General features: G+C 39.3%; 1 protein-coding gene and 1 pseudogene across 1 annotated transcript; one reads left to right on the top strand and one right to left on the bottom strand.

The window, feature by feature from the left end:
- Positions 1 to 2,438: 2,438 nt before the first annotated feature.
- On the bottom strand, positions 2,439 to 4,328 carry LOC120741018 (annotated as a pseudogene).
- A 3,891-nt stretch (positions 4,329 to 8,219) lies between these two features.
- On the top strand, positions 8,220 to 14,125 carry LOC120741017 (ubiquitin carboxyl-terminal hydrolase 47-like). The gene is made up of 12 exons (XM_040043611.1): positions 8,220 to 8,366; positions 9,641 to 9,767; positions 9,861 to 9,957; positions 10,320 to 10,450; positions 10,574 to 10,644; positions 11,294 to 11,419; positions 11,512 to 11,607; positions 11,695 to 11,823; positions 11,903 to 12,031; positions 12,125 to 12,159; positions 12,312 to 12,346; positions 13,050 to 14,125. The coding sequence occupies exons 2-12, from the start codon at positions 9,710 to 9,712 to the stop codon at positions 13,946 to 13,948; spliced, it is 1,806 nt and encodes a 601-aa protein (XP_039899545.1). The 5' UTR covers positions 8,220 to 8,366; positions 9,641 to 9,709; the 3' UTR covers positions 13,949 to 14,125.
- The last annotated feature ends 3,807 nt before the right edge of the window (positions 14,126 to 17,932 follow it).

Here is a 17,932-nt window from a genome sequence, read left to right as displayed (position 1 = left end):
ATATTTTCATCCATTTACCCACAGATTTAGAAAAAAATAAGCTACAAGAGTGAACTGTTGCCCTTTACGCTCACTTCCTAATTACCTGAGGACATCTTAAAAGCAACCACCCCCCCTAAACAGTTGGGACAGATCATTTGGCAAGTAAACAAGCAAAGGGAACCAAACATTGAGAAACCGATTCTCATTTCCTCCTAAAACAGCAGCAGTTCTTTCATGAGGAATAACTTTAAATAATTCTCTGTACCACAAAGTCACAGGTTTATCCTTAACCCAGTTAATGAGAATACATTTCCTAGCTAACAGCAATAATTTATCACATAGTTTGCACTGCGAGTGATTTAATGTTAATTCTTTTGAGGGTAGGCCGAGAAGAAAATATCAGGGATCCCTTTGGAGCCAATTCTTAAAAATATTACTTAGTTCTTGAGGTATGGAACTCCAAAATCTTTTGATTAGTTTGCATTCCGAAAAGTAATGAAAAAAAGCGCCAGTTTCTTTTTGATATTTACTACAGAAGGGGGAAATATGAGGTGTGATCTTCAAAACATTAGGAGTTATGTATAGGCGGTGTAGTATTTTGTATTGGGTTTCTCATAAGTGGTTGCAAGTAAAAGTGGATCTAGCTATGTTAATGGCTCCTTTCCACTCCTCTTTGATACATTGAATATTAAGATCTCTCTCCCATTTATAAATAGTGCTCAGTGTGCTGCTACGAAGCGTATATAGAAGAGAATAAAAGGCAGAGATAAAATGAGTTCTGTCTTTTCGCTTAATAAGAAATTTCTCCAAATCATAATATAAAACAATTTCTGAAGATTGTGGAATTTTGGAATACACAAAATTATGAACCTGGAGAAAGCCAAAAAAATTGTCTCTAGGGATTTTAAAATTTGACTGCAGTTGCTGAAAGTTCGTCAGTGTGTTGTTTTGAAACAAGTCACCAATTACCGTTAATCCGTTGCTATGCGACATATTCAACATACTGCGAGATATTCCTGGAACAAAGTCTTTGTTTCTCAATAAAGGAGGCAGAAATGAAGTGCAGTCTTGTCTATCCAACCTTTTACGCATTTACCTCCAAACCCTTATTGTATTATAAATAATTGTTTTTTTGTTTTTTGTCACAGACAACTAGGCTCCAAAGAGAAGAAAGTGGAGCAGACCAAGAGTCTAGGTGGGAATAAGAATTGAGATAAGCATGTAGCCACTCCCATAAAATAAACGGCTATGACATGACCAATTATTATAAAAAAAATTAAAAAGACTTTTTCAATATCACAAGAAACTTTATGGGTTATCCATAGAGGTAGCATTTGTAGGGGATATAATAAACGCGGGAGAATATTCATTTTAATTAAGCTCACACGGCTCCATAAGAGAAAGCGGCAATTTTTGCCATCAATCTAAATCGTTTTAATTTTTATTAAAACTGGTGATAGGTTCAGTTTCCATAAGTCTTTAAGAACTGGTTGAATGTTTAGCACAAGGTATGTGAAGCCACTGGGGGACCACTGAAAGGGATTAGAAATATCTGACAAAGAGTTAATCTGCTCACCCAGCGGCAAGACCTTTGATTTCCCAAAATTAATTCTGTAACCAGAGGATGAGCTGAACTCATATATAATGGACATAAGGGCTGGTATTGATAGTTCTGGTTTTGATAAGAACAACAAAATATCATCAGCATACAGTGCTATCTTGTGATTTATTCCACCTACCATGCACATTTTGGTGCTGGCGAATGGCCTCAGCTAGAAGTTCAAGTGCTAATGCAAAGAGGAGAGGGGACAGAGGACAGCCTTGCCTTGTACCTCTTTGCAGTAGAAACACTGATGATTGTACACCATTAGTTACAACACAAGCTTCTGGACGTTTGTAGATAGTAGATAGATGTAGATCTCTATACATCCCAACTCAGTGACACTTTTTTTTGTTTTCCTCACCACGCTATGCATGCAAAACGAACAAACTAAAAAAAAGATAGAAACAAGAAAAAAATGGTGCCAGTTTCTCTGGCAAAAAAAAATGGCTACAAGAAAGATGCACCAGGGAAGTGAAAAAAGAGGTGAGGAAAGGAAGGTGATAAATTTGTCCAAAGGGGAAAAACCATTATGGGAAGAAGGTGTAAAGTGTAAAGACGTAAGAAGATTATATGATGGTGAAAAAAACACAGCAGCAAAGTCAGGCAGTCTGATTTTCTTTGTTCTAGGCTGGCTTGTTTAAGATCGGTTAGTTTCTTCTGAGAAAAAGTGATGTTATGAATATTTCTGTGCACAAGATTTGACAACAGAATTTAAAAAATCAGAATCTCTATAATGGACGATTTTGTTTCCTCTATGAAATACAAGTGCTAAATCGTATAAATAATATTCTGTGATCCAGATTTTTACTCATCAATCACTAATATAATACAAAGCTCTCCTTTGATTTCTTTCTAATCAATCATTTTGTTTAATGCTTATAATTTAGGAGCTACTGATCCACTATGTGCATGTTGATACAAAACAGAAGAAATGCAGCACTTTTTATAAGTTCTTTATTTTTCACATTACGCTTAAACTACAGGCTAACATTTTGTCTCACAAGAAGACCTGATGCATGATGCTAAGATTTCATTTGTAATAAACTGAGTGCTGATAAAAATGTATTCATATTTCATATTCACAGACATGTTTGAGTAAAAGATGTATAATGATCTCTCTGCACAGTTACTGACTTACAGAAGAGAACAAACAGTCTCTTGTTGGGCAATTTAAAGTTCAGCCAGTAGGAGGCAGAGAAACAAAGGCTGACAAAATAAAGCTCAAAGTGTCTTTTGGAGCTGAGATACGCAACATCGGGGTTTTTTTTATATCAACAATTGTTAAAACGTTGAAGGAAAATATAAATGTTCTCTTAAATTGTTCATTTGTCTTGTTTTCATGTTTTGCTCCACACAGGGATGGAGGTCTGCCTTGGAGCGACCCCACTGGGGCAGATTTCATATGGTGAACTGGTCTGTGAACATTCACGCTTCAGTTTCAGGCAGACAAAACAGAACTCCATCTTGCAGCGAGGACAGCTGATATTTTTGCAGTATTCTGTGGTATGCTCCACCTTCATGCCACATGTAGGACAGAGTTTTATGGAGGGGCAGCTGGTGATGCCCTCCACCTCAGGCAGACTGATGGTTTTGCATGTCTGCATGAGTTGCAGGTCTTTGTTCTCACAGCCGTCGTTATCACAGCGGTCAGATCGAGGGCCTGAACCCTTCCACGGTTTCAGACACTGCAGAAGAACTGGAAGGTCTTTTTCTGATCAGCTGTGCATACAACACACTGGACACACAGGTTGGACAGATCCTTCCTCTCTACATCTGTTTTACACTGAGGACACTGATGTGGGAAACAGTTAGGGGTTGTTTTAAAGAAAAGAAAGAGACCTCCACTTTAAACATTTTTATCAAAGTGAAATAAGCTGAAAGTCACTTACTGGCTGAACCTCGCAGTGGTCTGCAAGAGCCAGATGGGCCATGCTCTCTTCAAAGTGCTGCATTTCCTCCACAGTCAGATCAGCCAGTCTGCGCACCTCCTGGTACGACCACTCTTTATTACACTGCCTGGTGCCCTGCACTAAAGCTGGACATCTGAATTTGTAATTCCCCTGAAAACAACAACAAAGACTTAAATAATTAGAGAAATAACTAAATACATTTACTTAAAGTCTAAATCTGGAGTACTTCAGAGCTCTTATCTTCATTATAATAATACTTTGTTACATTTATCTGATAAGCCTCTAGTTATTTTCACAATAACATTTGGCAAAGAGACAATGATAACCTTTATTCATGGAAAAGAGTACCAGTAGCACCCTACTATTGAGCTTATAAAATAACTTTTACAAATCAGGGCCTTGACCTAAAAAGTAACATTAAAAAAAAATTAGCTAAAAAAGATTTCTTTAGACAAAGCTCAAAACTTAAACATAACTTTGTTGCACCACTGTTATCCAAATTGAACTTGAAACTTTATTTACAATTTTAAAAAAGGGCTACAAAGACATGACATACCTCATCCAGCAGGAAGCAACACCAACGTGTCAGAGATTCAGGAGTGACAGCGTGGCCACAGGACATCTCTGCTCTGAGAGAGTCATCACCTGAGGAGGGAGTGGACGACAACAAATCAAACATGTTGTTAGTTTAGAGAGGAAACAAAGTCAAACTAGATTTGCATGTCAAGCTACCCCTCTACACATCCAAATCTAACAAATCTCACTAGTGATGCGCGAATCATGAACGAATCGTTCAATACTCGAGAATCACTTTACTAACTCATGAATCATGATTCACAAGCCCAACTGACTCACTGACTCATCCCTGTTGCTGTTAGCAGCAATGTATCTAGCTTATAATTAAAATAGTGGCGAAAAACACAACATCCAGTATCGTAACAAAAAAATTTCTGCTCTGAACTGGAAGAAAAAACCCTGAGTAGAAGCTCACATCAAGAAAATAGCTCCTCGGTTCACAGTAGCATCGCTCTGCTAACATGCTAACAGCACATTTGAGCTACTCACCCCCTCCTTCCTGTGTTGAATCGTAAGCGAATCACTCAGGACTCGCTCACCCCCTCCCTCCTGTGCTGAATCATAGAGCGAACGAATCACTCACTCACTCACTAACCCCCTCCTTCCTGTGCTGAATCGTAAGCCTAAGCGAATCACTCAGGACTCACTAACCCCCTACCTCCTGTGCTGAATCATAGAGCGAATGAATCACTCAGGACTCACTAACCCCCTCCATCCTGTGCTGAATCATAGAGCGAATGAATCACTCAGGACTCGCTCACCCCCTCCCTCCTGTGCTGAATCATAGAGCGAACGAATCACTCACCCCCTCCCTCCTGGCTCACAGCTTCTTCTTCTTCTTGGTTGGCAACCAATGTTAAGGCGCATTACCGCCCCCTGGCTCACAGCTCAGTGGACATTTAGATGAGAAAATATATATTTAACACATTTAAGGAAAATAAAATAAAATAAAATAAATGTTTATTAAGCAATTTTTATAGGAAATTGCTTAATTTTAGAAATGTTTTTGCTCTTTTTTGCTCTATAAAATAGTTTTCTTTTAGAATCATTCATCTTAGCGGTAGGATTTACATGAAAATCAAGAAAGCCCAGAAGAGGATGTACTTCCTGAGGCAGCTGAAGAAATTCAACCTGCCAACACGGACGATGATGCAATTCTACACTGCAATCATCGAGTCCATCCTCACCTCCTCCATCACTGTGTGGTACGCTGGAGCCACTATCAGGGACAAACAGAGACTGCAGCGTGTTGTGCGCTCTGCTGAGAAGGTGATTGGCTGCAAACTCCCATCTCTGCAGGACCTGTACACCTCCAGGACACTGCGGCGTGCAGCCCGGATCTCAGCTGACCCTTCTCACCCTGGACACAGTCTGTTTGACCTGCTCCCCTCAGGCAGGAGGCTCCGGTCCATTCGCACCAGAACCTCTCGCCATAAGAACAGTTTCTTCCCCTCTGCTGTTGGACACATGAACAATAACCACATGACTGTCCCCGCCACTAACACATGACCCTACGCTGTGTCACTGCATCATTTCATGTTTGGCACTGATCACCACCTGCACTCATGTATATATCTTTCTACGTAGCACTCATAATTCTTATTCTCATGTATATATCTCATGTATATCTCATGCACATATCTTTCTTTCTACATAGCACTTTAATTCTTATTGTTTGCACTGAAGCACCGCAGCAATTTCCTAATGTTGTAAACCTCAACATCTGGCAATAAACCCCATTCTGATTCTGATTCTGATTCTGATTCTGAAAAGAGAAACAAATTAAGTTTGAGTGAAAATGTACATTTTTTGCACTCTCTGGTCGACTCAGTGAATCAAATGTCTCAAAAACCGATTCACTTTGGTGAGTGACTCATCAAAACTCGATTCAGTAAAAAGAATCAAATTTACCATCACTAGTCGTCTCGGTTATGCTGGACAGACACTGTGCGATTTTTTTCAGTCGCGCGATTCAGCTCCTGCTCAAACTGTACGGTTGACTCGCAGGGGTTAGAAGTTCATAGGTCACGATGCAGGGTCTCACACTATATGGCCCGATGCTCTGATGCGACCTGAGTGCTCACAATGTGCGTACATAAAACGAAGGTTATAACAGAAATGCTGTCGCTCGCTCTCCCTCTTTGTCTTTCATTCACACAGACACGCACACCACCACCATCAACTTTGCTAAATTGCTAATGAAAAACATTGATCAGGCAGCTGTGATTGAGCAGCAGTGTAGATCCAACTATTTTCACGGTTGTTGTGGTCGTGATAATTTTGTGAGGCCACATCGAAAAGGCTCGGATGAGCTTTCCAAAGTTCTACAAGTTGTGCCTCCATCGCTTGTGTCCAGATCACACGCTGCACTGCCGTGCTGCGCCGTCTTTTTCGCTGACATTTGTGTTGCGTGTGCGCAGTGTGACAAACTGCGGTGACACCCTCACGACGGTCGCGAGGATTTCAAACAGGCTTGAAATTCTCACGACCAAGCGATTGATGATCTGGAGTTGGTCGTGAGGTGTTAATCGCGTCTCGTTACCCCACGTATACTATACGATGCACGACGCACGATGAAGGCCAAAATCGGGCCGATCGCCAAAACGATCGCACGACTCAAAAATCGGCTCAAAATGGGCCAAAAATCGCACAGTGTAAGCCCAGCATTATCAAAACGGATAATCCTGGAAATTTTGTGGAAGTTTTCCAGAGACATTGATGCACTGAAAGGTTCTTGCCAGTTTTCTGCATCCCACAGGGATTCTGTGGATTCCCCTTTGGACCTGAAAACTCCTGCAAGGATAAGAACCCCAAAGTAGGCCTTTGGGGTTCTTAGATGAATTTGGTCCATCTCCTTCCACCTCTCTCCAAAAACACACCTTCCTTCTAGATTACTGCAATCCAGAATAATTTTCTGGATGGAATCTGGGATGAAAAGCTCAAATGAAGACTTGATGTCCTGCACATGAGTAACTGTCAGCCGTGTTGGCCCTAGCTTATCACAGTAACAGCTCTGCAGGGTGGCTCATTTCTTGGGCAAGAAGGCAAGAAGACCATTCAATTTCACCAGTTATTGACATCCATATTTCTTCACTTGCTGTCTGGTGGGCTTGTTCTGGTCCTGGAGCTGGCAGCAGATGGGGTACTCATCTTCGTTTTGTTACTAAATGGTGCTCAACCTCATCCTCTTCTTCAAAGTCACTGTCAGACTCTGAATTTTCAGAAATGTGAAATATTCTGAACCCTCTTTGTCAACATCATCATCCGAAGCCCCTCTCTCTTCCAAAATCAATTGGATGGCCCTTGCAGCAGATAATCTTTTGCCATCTTCATCAGTTGTGATAAAGAACCACACTGGCAAAGTCTTATTTATAGTATTATGCCCCTAATTTGCAGGTGAGACAGGGTATGAGAAAATAAAATTTGGATCTCTCAAGAAAGAGGGTAAAATGTGTGGGAATGTAAGAGCAGACGGTGTTGATAGTTGAATTTTCAACAATGTTGCAACTTTGTGCGGGAGCAGGAGGGGAAGAAAACACTATCAGCAGCACCAGAAAGGAGGAAGACAGAGTGTGGGAACACAGGACCTACACTTTCAACACTTTTATTAGACCTGGGTCCAGTGGACCCGAACACCTTGTATGTAATGTAAATGCGTGGGGGGAGGTACAGTATGAGGTCATTGAAAATTAGTTCGGATTTATGTTCTTCACAGAAAATAAGCCAAAGCCAATGAATTTCAGGTTGAAAAAATAATTGTTTAATTTTTCTTTTGAAAAAAACTGAAAACGGGTCTCACAGACCCGAACACCATACAGGGGTTAACTTTGTTACAGAACGTTAACGTTTCTCTTTCTTATGAGATTGTTATTACAAAGTAGTAAACATGTCCACAACGTTATATGTAATATTTTAAAAGAATATGAACTTAAACTTGAAGGAGGCTTCGTAGTTATTTAAGTGGATAAACTTAAGATATTAACAGGCGATTTAATAAAGGTAGAAATGTTGTGTCTTCGCTTGCTGGCAGCTCTAGCAGTTTTTAAGACTTCCGCTTTTATTTTAAGGCTCAGCCAGAAGTAGGACAGCCACACATGTAACTCTCTAGTTTGATTTAAGTATTCAAATAAATATTAAATTTACCAGGAATCACGAGTCTCCAGGGTCTGTGTACTTCCAGCGGTGGGTCCTTGCGTGTCTGTCGCACCTCCCCTCTGTCGCACTTCCTCGTTCAGCGTCGCTACGGCATCGAAAGTGAAAGTTTGCTGAGGTCGGTAAATCAGATAGGCTGCACGGTGAGTACTCTCCTGTTTACCCTCCCTTTTTACTACTCACCGTTAGAAAACATCATCATTATTGCTGTCTGGACTTACGGGTTATAGCGTCAGTGCGTTTGGTACTTTATACTGAAGCTGTGATTGTTTTACTGTTGCTTGAATGGTCTGTTTTATGACCCCCCGAAGGCGGGTAAACACGGCTAAGAGGCGGCAGCATGGTTCAATAACACTCGAGACACAGACTGTTACTGTGGACGCATTCATTCAAATTTAAAGGGTTTACAATTTAAATTTGAATTTAAATCGATTTCGAAAATCAGACGTTTCAAGGTTATTGTACTTATAGCACATTTGTAATGATAGCACATTACCAAAGAAACCTGTAGGCTACTACAAACCGTAAAAGTATCGTATTTATAATGTTGCTTTATTATTACCAGCTCAACTTTACTTTAACGAGCTTTATTTAAGGAAGCCACATAACACAGTACAGTGACGTTATTGCAGGAAGAGAGAAAACAGAACAAACGAGAGGAGGCAGACACGACAACGTCACACAGCTGTTGCAGATGTGTCTGCCGCACATCCATGACTGCTGTTCCACCACATCCTAAACTTGATGTGTTGGATTGACATCTGGTGACTTGGAGGTCATTTGAGTACACTGAACTAATTTTAATGTAAAAAGAAAACATTTTGAGAGGATTTGAGCTAACGTAGCGAGTTATCCTGCTGGAAGCAGTCATCAGGAATGGTCCACTGTACACCACCAGCAGCTTTAACTGTGGATATACGGCAGGATGGATCCGTGCTTTCATGTTGTTTATGCCAAACTCTGACCCTGCCGTCTGAATGTTTGTTGGTGCCTTTCTGGTTATCCTCAAAATCTGGAACGCCAAACTCACTTTACATCTTGGGCCACATACAGCAAACTTTAATTTTAAGTGGGCCAGACCAGTGAAGCTCCCCCTACTGTCAGTGTAAAGAAGTTTAACTACCGTACACAATGCAAACCTGAGACGTGTTATTATAAGAAAAAAGAAGTGCACAATTTCAACAACACTGTACACACAACTGTTATCTATTAATTAACTATTTCTGGCTCAGTATGAATGGCCACGGGGAAGGTTTTTATCAGGAGAAAAAGCTTCTTAATGTCTATGCTTTTCTACTAATTTTCCAAAGCCATCTAATTGGCTGGATTGGCATCTTTACCGGGTCAAGTGTGGCCCCCGAGCATTGTGTTTGACTCTCCTGCTCTAACTTCTGCTGTGTCTAATATCCTTCAACAGAATGGACCCAAGCATCTAACAGTAAAGCTCAGTAGTGAAAATGCCGACACACATCAGACAGACATCAGGATGAATCACTCCCTCGTGTCGAGGTTCAGAAAGAAACTAAAAAGCCTTCTTGTTGCAGGTAAGTAGTATAAAATGCAGCAGCTTAAAGCATGTGGCTCTGATTAAATGATGTGTGACTTATATTCCTTACCCTCATTGACTTACTTTTTAGATTACTATGGCCTCAAGAGTCCAGGTCTTACATGTTACCTGAACAGCGTGCTTCAGGTGCTTTTCATGACAGAAAACTTTCGCGACTCTTTGAAAAGGTTTGAAAAACAACTTTATTTGGGATGTTTTTAAATGTGGCTTTGTTGTCTTGAGGAGATGAGCACAGCTGTCATAAGTTGGCATAAAGCCTGGATGCATGGGAAAGAAAAAAAGAAGAAATGTAGGAAAATCAGAATAAATCAGAAACGTAGAGTATCCCAGAAAATGTTTTTTGTTTTCTTTTACTCTTTGACTCTCAGTTTTAAGAAACAAGATGAAGTTTTTCTTTTATTTAACAGAAGTGTCACATTGATGTTAAAGTGTATTTCTTCCAGGAATTAATACGCGTTAAAATCTGGAACTAAGTGGAAATATAAAGATTTTTAATCACATTACCTTTGTTTCCTGGTTACATATTAAGGAGTCCAGATCATCGGAGGGGCAGGAAAGACTCACCAATCGTTGACTCAGAGCTGAGAAGGCTGTTTGATGATTTACAGAAACAGTTGGCCGAAACACGTAACATCACAGAGAAGCTGGGCATCACAGATGGTAAGATGGTTTATTTGACATGTCTCACTATTCTGTGTGTGCATTTGAAATGCTGTAACAAATATATTATCACTGGTGCTCTGGTAATAATTTTGCATCCTCTTCTATCTCCCTGATCTTCAGTATTTGAACAACGTGATGCTGCTGAATACTTTGAGAAGATTTTGTGTATGACGAGCCAAGACGCTTCCAAGGTGCGACCAATATACAGCTCTGTTTACTTTAAGGGCACAGTGTTCATTAATCAGTGCTGAAATTTGAAAATATCTAGGTACACGTGTACAAGGTACAGCACAGCAGGCACCAGCTGTAGCTGTCTGCTACTCAGTGTTAAAAGCGTCTTTTCAGAAAATAAAGAATCTGATTTTTTTATGTACCATAAACACGTGTCTGGGTAGTTGAGTAAAAATCACTATATATGTACATATTTGAAAAAGCACATATACTTTTTCAAATATGTGCATTAGCTGAGTTAAAGTGTAAAGATTAAAATACTGAGATTTACCCGAGACAATATAAGAGAGGCAAACATAGTCAAAGTATTTTGAATGCACAATGTCTTTAATCAAAATGATAGTTTTAATTCTAATATTTAATCCATGAACTTTCACAATTCACATTTTACAAAAAAGCAGAAAAAATTAGCAGAAATTACTTTTTTGATTAATAAGCCAAATGAGTTATTTATTTGCTGCTAACAGAAAATAGGAGTAGATGTAGCAATAAGCCTGCCAAATTATTGTACTTTATTCTAACAAAATGCTTTTGTCAGTGCAGTATAGCTCTAACAGTGTCTCTGATTACACGGGTGCACAGCAACAATTGCACTTTTTTTGTGTCCAGATCTTTAAAGGAGAGCTGAATCACAGGACAACATGCTGTAAGTGCGACATGAAGAACGATTCCAGGAGCTTCTTTTGGATTCTGCCACTAATGGTGGAAGATTCAAGATATAAAACCTACAATGTGGTACTGAATTTCCCCCCATCAAAAAGAAGGGTATATATTTTCAAAATGTTAAGAGAGCAATCTGTTTTACATAAAATCTTCATGGTTTGCAGGAGCAAGGACTCGAAGCTTTCTTTGAGTTACAACAAGTATCTGGTGATGACCAGATATACTGCAGCCGCTGTGATGAAAAGCAAAATGCAGACATTGTGAGTGATGAATCTGATCTCTTAAAGTTTTTATCACAAAAGATGAATGCCTCTTGTTCATGTAGTTGTTTTTATGTTGTGTCCTAGAAATGGGAGATAAGACAACATCCAGATGTTCTGACCCTCCTGCTAAAGAGATTTACCTTTGACTACAAGCTGAGGCGCTACGTCAAGCTTCACTGCAAAGCTGATGTGCCTCAAACTTTACACATGGAGGTATTTAAGAGAGAACAGCAACAAGTTTTAACTTTTATCTTTTAAATTTAATGACTTTGTTTTATTTCCTTCTCTCCAGAAATGTACTTATGAGCTCTACGCCGTGGTTAACCACTTTGGCAGTCTAACAGGAGGACACTACACCGCAGAAATCAAATCATATGAAAATGGGCAGTGGTACTGCTTCAATGATGGACGTGTTGAAAGTGTAAGGGAGCATAATTTGACGAGTCCTCAGACAGTTAAGTGTTTAACAACATGACATTAAGTCATTAATTTATTATTATTTTTCATTTTTCAGGTCAGACTATTTTTTGCTAAAGAAAACCCACTGAGGTAAACACTGATTTTGTTTAATGCCACATGAGGAATATTTCCTGAGCTGGAACCATGTAATGTCTGACATGAAGCAGCTGGAGTTCACATTATTCAGCTGGTTGACTTTTGATGACGTTTGATGGCGTCTTTCTCATAATTCCTCATAACAGGTCTTCTACAGCTTACATCCTCCTGTACAGGAAAGGTAAGTTTGCTTAAGATCACCTCTTATAATTTTTTTAAAATTCATAATTATAATTTATTTGAAATGGTTAACCCACCAAGAAAAGAAAACTGTAATCTTTACCTTATGATATAAAGTTCATCGAGTCAACTGTTGTTGTGATTTGGAGACAAATAAATAACATTAAATTTGATTGAAATTGAAGGTGACATTATTTCACTAGACTTAGATGTAGTGCAAAGAGTGTAAAAATGTAAAAGTTGTCTTACTAGCATACTTAAGAAGTGTTTCCCAAAAGCTTGTAGATAAAAATAATATTAAGAGTATCTGAAGAATTATTTTTGACCTGTAGGAGGAGCCAAAACTGCATGCTTTAAAGAAGTACTGGTTGTTTTTGTTTCAGTTTTAAGTTCTTTCCCTGTTTTGAAGAACACTAATGTACAAATCAGAAAATTAATCAGTAACACAAACTGATTTAACTGTTTTTTGCACAATTGATTGGACCGTTTGCCTAAAATATTAATTTCCTAAAAGCCAAATGTCACTTAATACAGCTTTTTTTTTTTTTTACGGAGTGCCGGTTGTTTTGCCACACACATATCAGACTGATGCAAAAATTATGACATTCATAATAAATGCCATGAGAGCAATAATCTCTTCTCCAAAGACAGATTAGTCATTGATCATTCTGTGTTTTACTAATCTTCCGTTTTTATGTTCAAAGTGAGCAAAGAAGCTCCAAAGACTGAAGGACGTGATCACGACACTCAGTGTGCACATTCAGACGTCAAGGCTGAAGGAAGGAGTCGTGAGACACACAGAGGGGACACTGCTTTTCCTCATTATCAACCAGAGAGATATAATGACAAAGGGAAGGACATTTTAAAGGGCTACAATGGTGATTTGCCAAAAAGCTGTCGTGATGATGGAATTTTGGGAAAACTGATGAACTTTAATGGAGAACCGGATAAACAGCCAAACCAAAGAGCAGCACGGATAAACAAAACAACTGACAGTAGAATAAGAATTAAAGCAGTTGTGCAGTGGCTTGATTCAAATACAAAGGCACACATGTATCCTCATATCAGCAAAACAGAACATTTGAGAACACGGAAAATTTACGAGACTCAGCAAAACAGTACTTCCCAAAAGACAAGACAAGACACTTTCTGGGAAGTTAGGGACGACACTGATACTGAGACTGGAACAAAAACAAGTAAACCAAGGAGTAGCCCAGGAAGAAATAGAGAGAAACCTGGAGAGACTAAGGCTGAGGAAAAGAAGAAGGAGGAACTAAAAGAAGCATCAACACAAGAAAACAGCAGGCCTGTTAGACGGGGAGGGAACGGTTCTGTATCTGCTGCTGATAAAAAGATTTGTAGTTTTTACTGTTCTTCAGTCATGAACCCAACAAACTACTCCAAGAGTCACCGTACAATCAACGAAGCCTCTAATTATAAAAACTCAGTAAATGAGGGCAGAAATGTAAATACCTTAAACAGCAACAATATGAAAGAACAGCACGTTGTTACTACAGACAGCAAACTCAAGACCAAACACAAGCAACAACAAACTGCAAGCGTGACAGAGAAAAAAAATATAATAAAAGAGCCTTGGAGGTGATGTTGTTAATTGTGATCAGTAAACTGTGATCAGTAATGCATTTGTTTACCTTGTTACATGTCAATGTCTTTCTTATTTACTATTTATCTGCACATAGGTAATCATAGTTTTCCCATTTTGGGCCTCTACACATGTTCTCTGTAAATCCAAATAAATCACTAACAAACTGTGTATGTATTTAAAACGTTCAGTAAATTCTTTAATGCAGCGGTCCCCAACACCCGGGCCACAGACCGGTACCGGTCCGTGAGTCGTTTGGTACCAGGCCGCGAGCGTTGAGGCTCAGGTGTGAAATTTATGGGTTTCAGGGGTTTTATCGCTATTTTTTAATGTTTTATCATTAAGTCAGTTTCCTTGGGCCTTTTCCCGTGTGTTATGAATATTTCTTTTGGTACCAGTAATGGTTTTATTTTGTTGTATTTATCCGCGACAGCTCAGAGGCCGGTCCGTGAAAATATTGCCTGACGGGTCTGTGGTGCAAAAAAAAAAAAGGGTTTGGGACCGTTGCTTTAATGACATTTTGTGCATTTGTGTTAGAAAAATTTACTTGCAGAAGATCTCAAACAAACATCTTTGTAATGTCGCCCTGAGAGGTCAGATGCATCACAACAACTGAAGGAGTGACAGAAACTCAAACATATGATGGACTGTGCTGAGAGGTGCTGAAAAAGTGAAAGATTCACTTGTGTCCAAGATAACTTGTGCGCTAATAACATGATTCGCATGTGCTTCTTGGCATTTTTTGACATGTTTTTTCCAGCTTCGTGTCCATTCTGTTATTTCTACCTCTGCTGTGGTTTGTCTGCTTTTTGGAGCATTTTCTATTAGCTGTCGTTTCCTTTGGGTTTAGTAAGTTTGACCTCTCAGGGCCACCATACTTTTCCCCACAGTCAGTCAAGATGTTGAACATGGTATATGTTGTTTTATAATGCAACTGGTAAATAATATTTGCAGTGATTTTTAATGAGATGCGTGTTAAAGAGGAATAGCAGGTAAATAAACACGCCCTGCTCTCATCATAAACTGAGATATCAGTTTAGATTTCCAGTCAGGGAAACGTCTAATAAAGAATCACATTCACACACTTGGTAATTTAGGCTGTTACATGCTGAGTGCTGCACAGGAACTATAATGATGACCATAAACTCTAAGAATAAACTCAGTGATTAACCTTTTTATAGCAAACACTGTTAAATATTAAAAACTTCTTTTTTAAATATTTTAATTTACACTTTTGAGGAAACATCAATATATATTTGACAGTTTTTTTTAAAGAGGTGCTGATTGTAAAAGATAAGAAGTCTCATGAGTAGCGACAAAAACAATTATCTAAATGAAAGTGAAAGTTTCGCGAGCCCTCTGATGAACCCAAAGAAGAAACTAAAGTGTCATTATTAGTTTCATCAACAGGCACTGCGAGAGCAAAACCAGGGGCACAGAAACCAGCACATAATGGGAAAGATCTACCAGGTTGTAGTTCATGGACTACGGGGTGAGAAGATGATGATTGACCTGTGCAACACTGACGAGCAGTTTCAGAACATGACAGTGAAACAGCTGAAGGAAAAAATAAGTCAAAGGCTTCCGGAGACCGCAGGTAAATGCACTGAGACATTAAGACTTCCATTACTTACATCATGTGACACCACGTAGCCCGTGGCTGATGAAGGCATTCACAGTAGCATTTAAAATGTTGTTTTTCTTTTAGTAAACTGAAGAATCAAAAGTGAAAGTAGACTGCATTATGCACAACGACAAGCTTTTTTCTTTAACATTACTGTATTAGTATATTGCTCCGGCTCTGCTAGGTCTATTCAAGCAGCAGTTTTAGGTACTTTTCTTTAAAATATTGTAAAGGGAGTAAATGTGATGAAGTAGAAGGATAAAGCACATATGTCTTGATGCATGCTCAATCATCCAGGTAAGTAAATCTCCAAAGGTTGATTCTGTTAATCTGAACGTAGTGTTTTCAGTGGGAGAAACGTTTTGTCACTCATCCAAGTGACTTCTTCAGTCTCAGCTGACTGCAGGTTTCCCAGTCTTATAAACAGTGCATTTGCATAATGACTGAAACCAGCTCAGTGAAGGAACAATGGGCTGGAAGGTCAGTTCGAAGGAACTGATGATGAAGGAACTGACCTCCCAGCCCATTGTTCCACTGAAAACGCTACGTCCAGATGAACTGGATCAACCTTTGGAGATAAAGCACATAATGTGGAAACTCAGTCTAGTAACAAGCAAGTCCAACTTTAAGTACATTACTTAATAGACCTGCAGAGTAGGTCTCTGCAGGAGCTGTATACCTCCAGGACACTGGGGCATGCAGCTCGGATCACTACTGACCCTTCTCACCCTGGACACAGTCTGTTTGACCTGCTCCCCTCAGGCAGGAGGCTCCGGTCCAATCGGACCAGAACCTCTCGCCATAAGAACAGTTTCTTCCCCTCTGCTGTTGGACTCATGAACAATAACCATAAGACTGTTCCCAACACAAACACATGACTCTCTACTGTGTTCTCTGCATCTGCTCCATTTTTGCGCTGATCATCACCTGCATTTATGTATATATCTATTTGCTTAGCACTTTTAATTTTTATGTTTATTTAAGTGTTTGTTTTATAGTATGTTTTGCACTAAGTACCGAAGCAATTTCCTAATGTTGTAAACCTTCACAACATCTGGCAATAAAACCCTTTCTGATTCTGTTCTAAATGTGGGCTAGTAATCTAATACATCTCTGTGGATGTGCCTATTAAAATGCATGTATTAAAATAGTATTTACTCTGTGTGTGTGTGTGTGTGTGTGTGTGTGTGTGTGTGTGTGTGTGTGTGTGCACGCGCACGCGCGCAGGAGAGGAAGCTCTGCGGCTGATATTCACAGATAAGATGTTGGATGGATCTGAGACAAAGTTGTCTGAATATGGAATCCAGCACATGTCTGTCATCCACATGGTGATGAAGGTTCCTGGAGGACTGAAGCCTTGACTGAGATCATCTCCACCGATGGCTTCAGCTGCCACTGCTGCTTGCACTTCAGCCACTGTTTGCAAGTTGCTTTGTATATAGACTGTTTATAAAAAGTGACAATAATCCAATAATATGCTCATGTTTGAAAAAGATCAGCTTTTATTGTTGTATAAAATAAAACTGCGCTCTTCAATGCATCCTTGTCTGTAAGTATATATGGAGGTCTTCAGGAAAGAAATAAGACAAATTAACATTAAATGCATTAAATAAGTGTACGTTTTCTGCTTTCTGACAGATATTGTGGTGGAAAGACAATGCAGCTGATGAAACTTTCTTAAAGATTGTTATTAAACAGAGGAAAGGCATGTGCTGCCTGCAAAGCAGAAATCATGAATGATCTCATCGGGAATCTTATCAAGTAAACACCCTCACAGCCTGAATCAATGTGGCTGTTTTGACAGAACGTTGCATGTTCAGTGGAATTTCCTGGTAATTATAATCTCATGAGCTCATCATTTTGGCCGTGTTTTTGGTTTCTAAGTCAACAAAGCCGGCTGAACGTCAACTCTAGTCTCTTCATTTAACACAGAATGAGTGTCTCAGTTTCCACAGCACTCACTGACAAACACACATGCAACAACAGATGAGTGCTGATGAGGATAAAACACATTCTGTAGGAATATTAGTGTTGAAGCAGGCTATGAGAGAAAAGATACCTTAAAATATAAAAAGTAGTGTCCCCCAGTATATATCACTATATATACTATACACTATATATCACTATATACATTTCAGCATACAGCAGCAGTGTTTCCCAGAAATGGACATAAAAGAAAACTGCATAAAAGTATTTGTTTTTACTGGTGTACTGTGTAGTAACCCGAACAACAAGTACATAACGTCATTGCTTTACCTGCTCTACATCTCTAATAACTAACACCCTGTGCCGACAGTGATTGCTTCACTTTCTGTATTAAAAATAGATGACTGACGTATTCCAAAGGAATGCATTGTTTG

This window comes from Simochromis diagramma, unplaced genomic scaffold (assembly GCF_900408965.1).
Source record: "Simochromis diagramma unplaced genomic scaffold, fSimDia1.1 OVJJ01000656.1, whole genome shotgun sequence".
Classification (NCBI taxonomy): Eukaryota; Metazoa; Chordata; class Actinopteri; order Cichliformes; family Cichlidae; genus Simochromis; species Simochromis diagramma.
Note: the sequence above shows the minus strand (reverse complement) of the source record. Positions and strands in the feature narration are given on the sequence as shown.

Coding starts and splice junctions, on each gene's coding strand:
- LOC120741017 (XM_040043611.1), top strand. CDS start 9,710: ATGAATCACTCCCTCGTGTCGAGGTTCAGAAAGAAACTAAAAAGCCTT. Junction 9,958..10,319: donor TTTCGCGACTCTTTGAAAAG/GTTTGAAAAACA, acceptor TTACATATTAAG/GAGTCCAGATCATCGGAGGG. Junction 10,451..10,573: donor GAAGCTGGGCATCACAGATG/GTAAGATGGTTT, acceptor CCTGATCTTCAG/TATTTGAACAACGTGATGCT.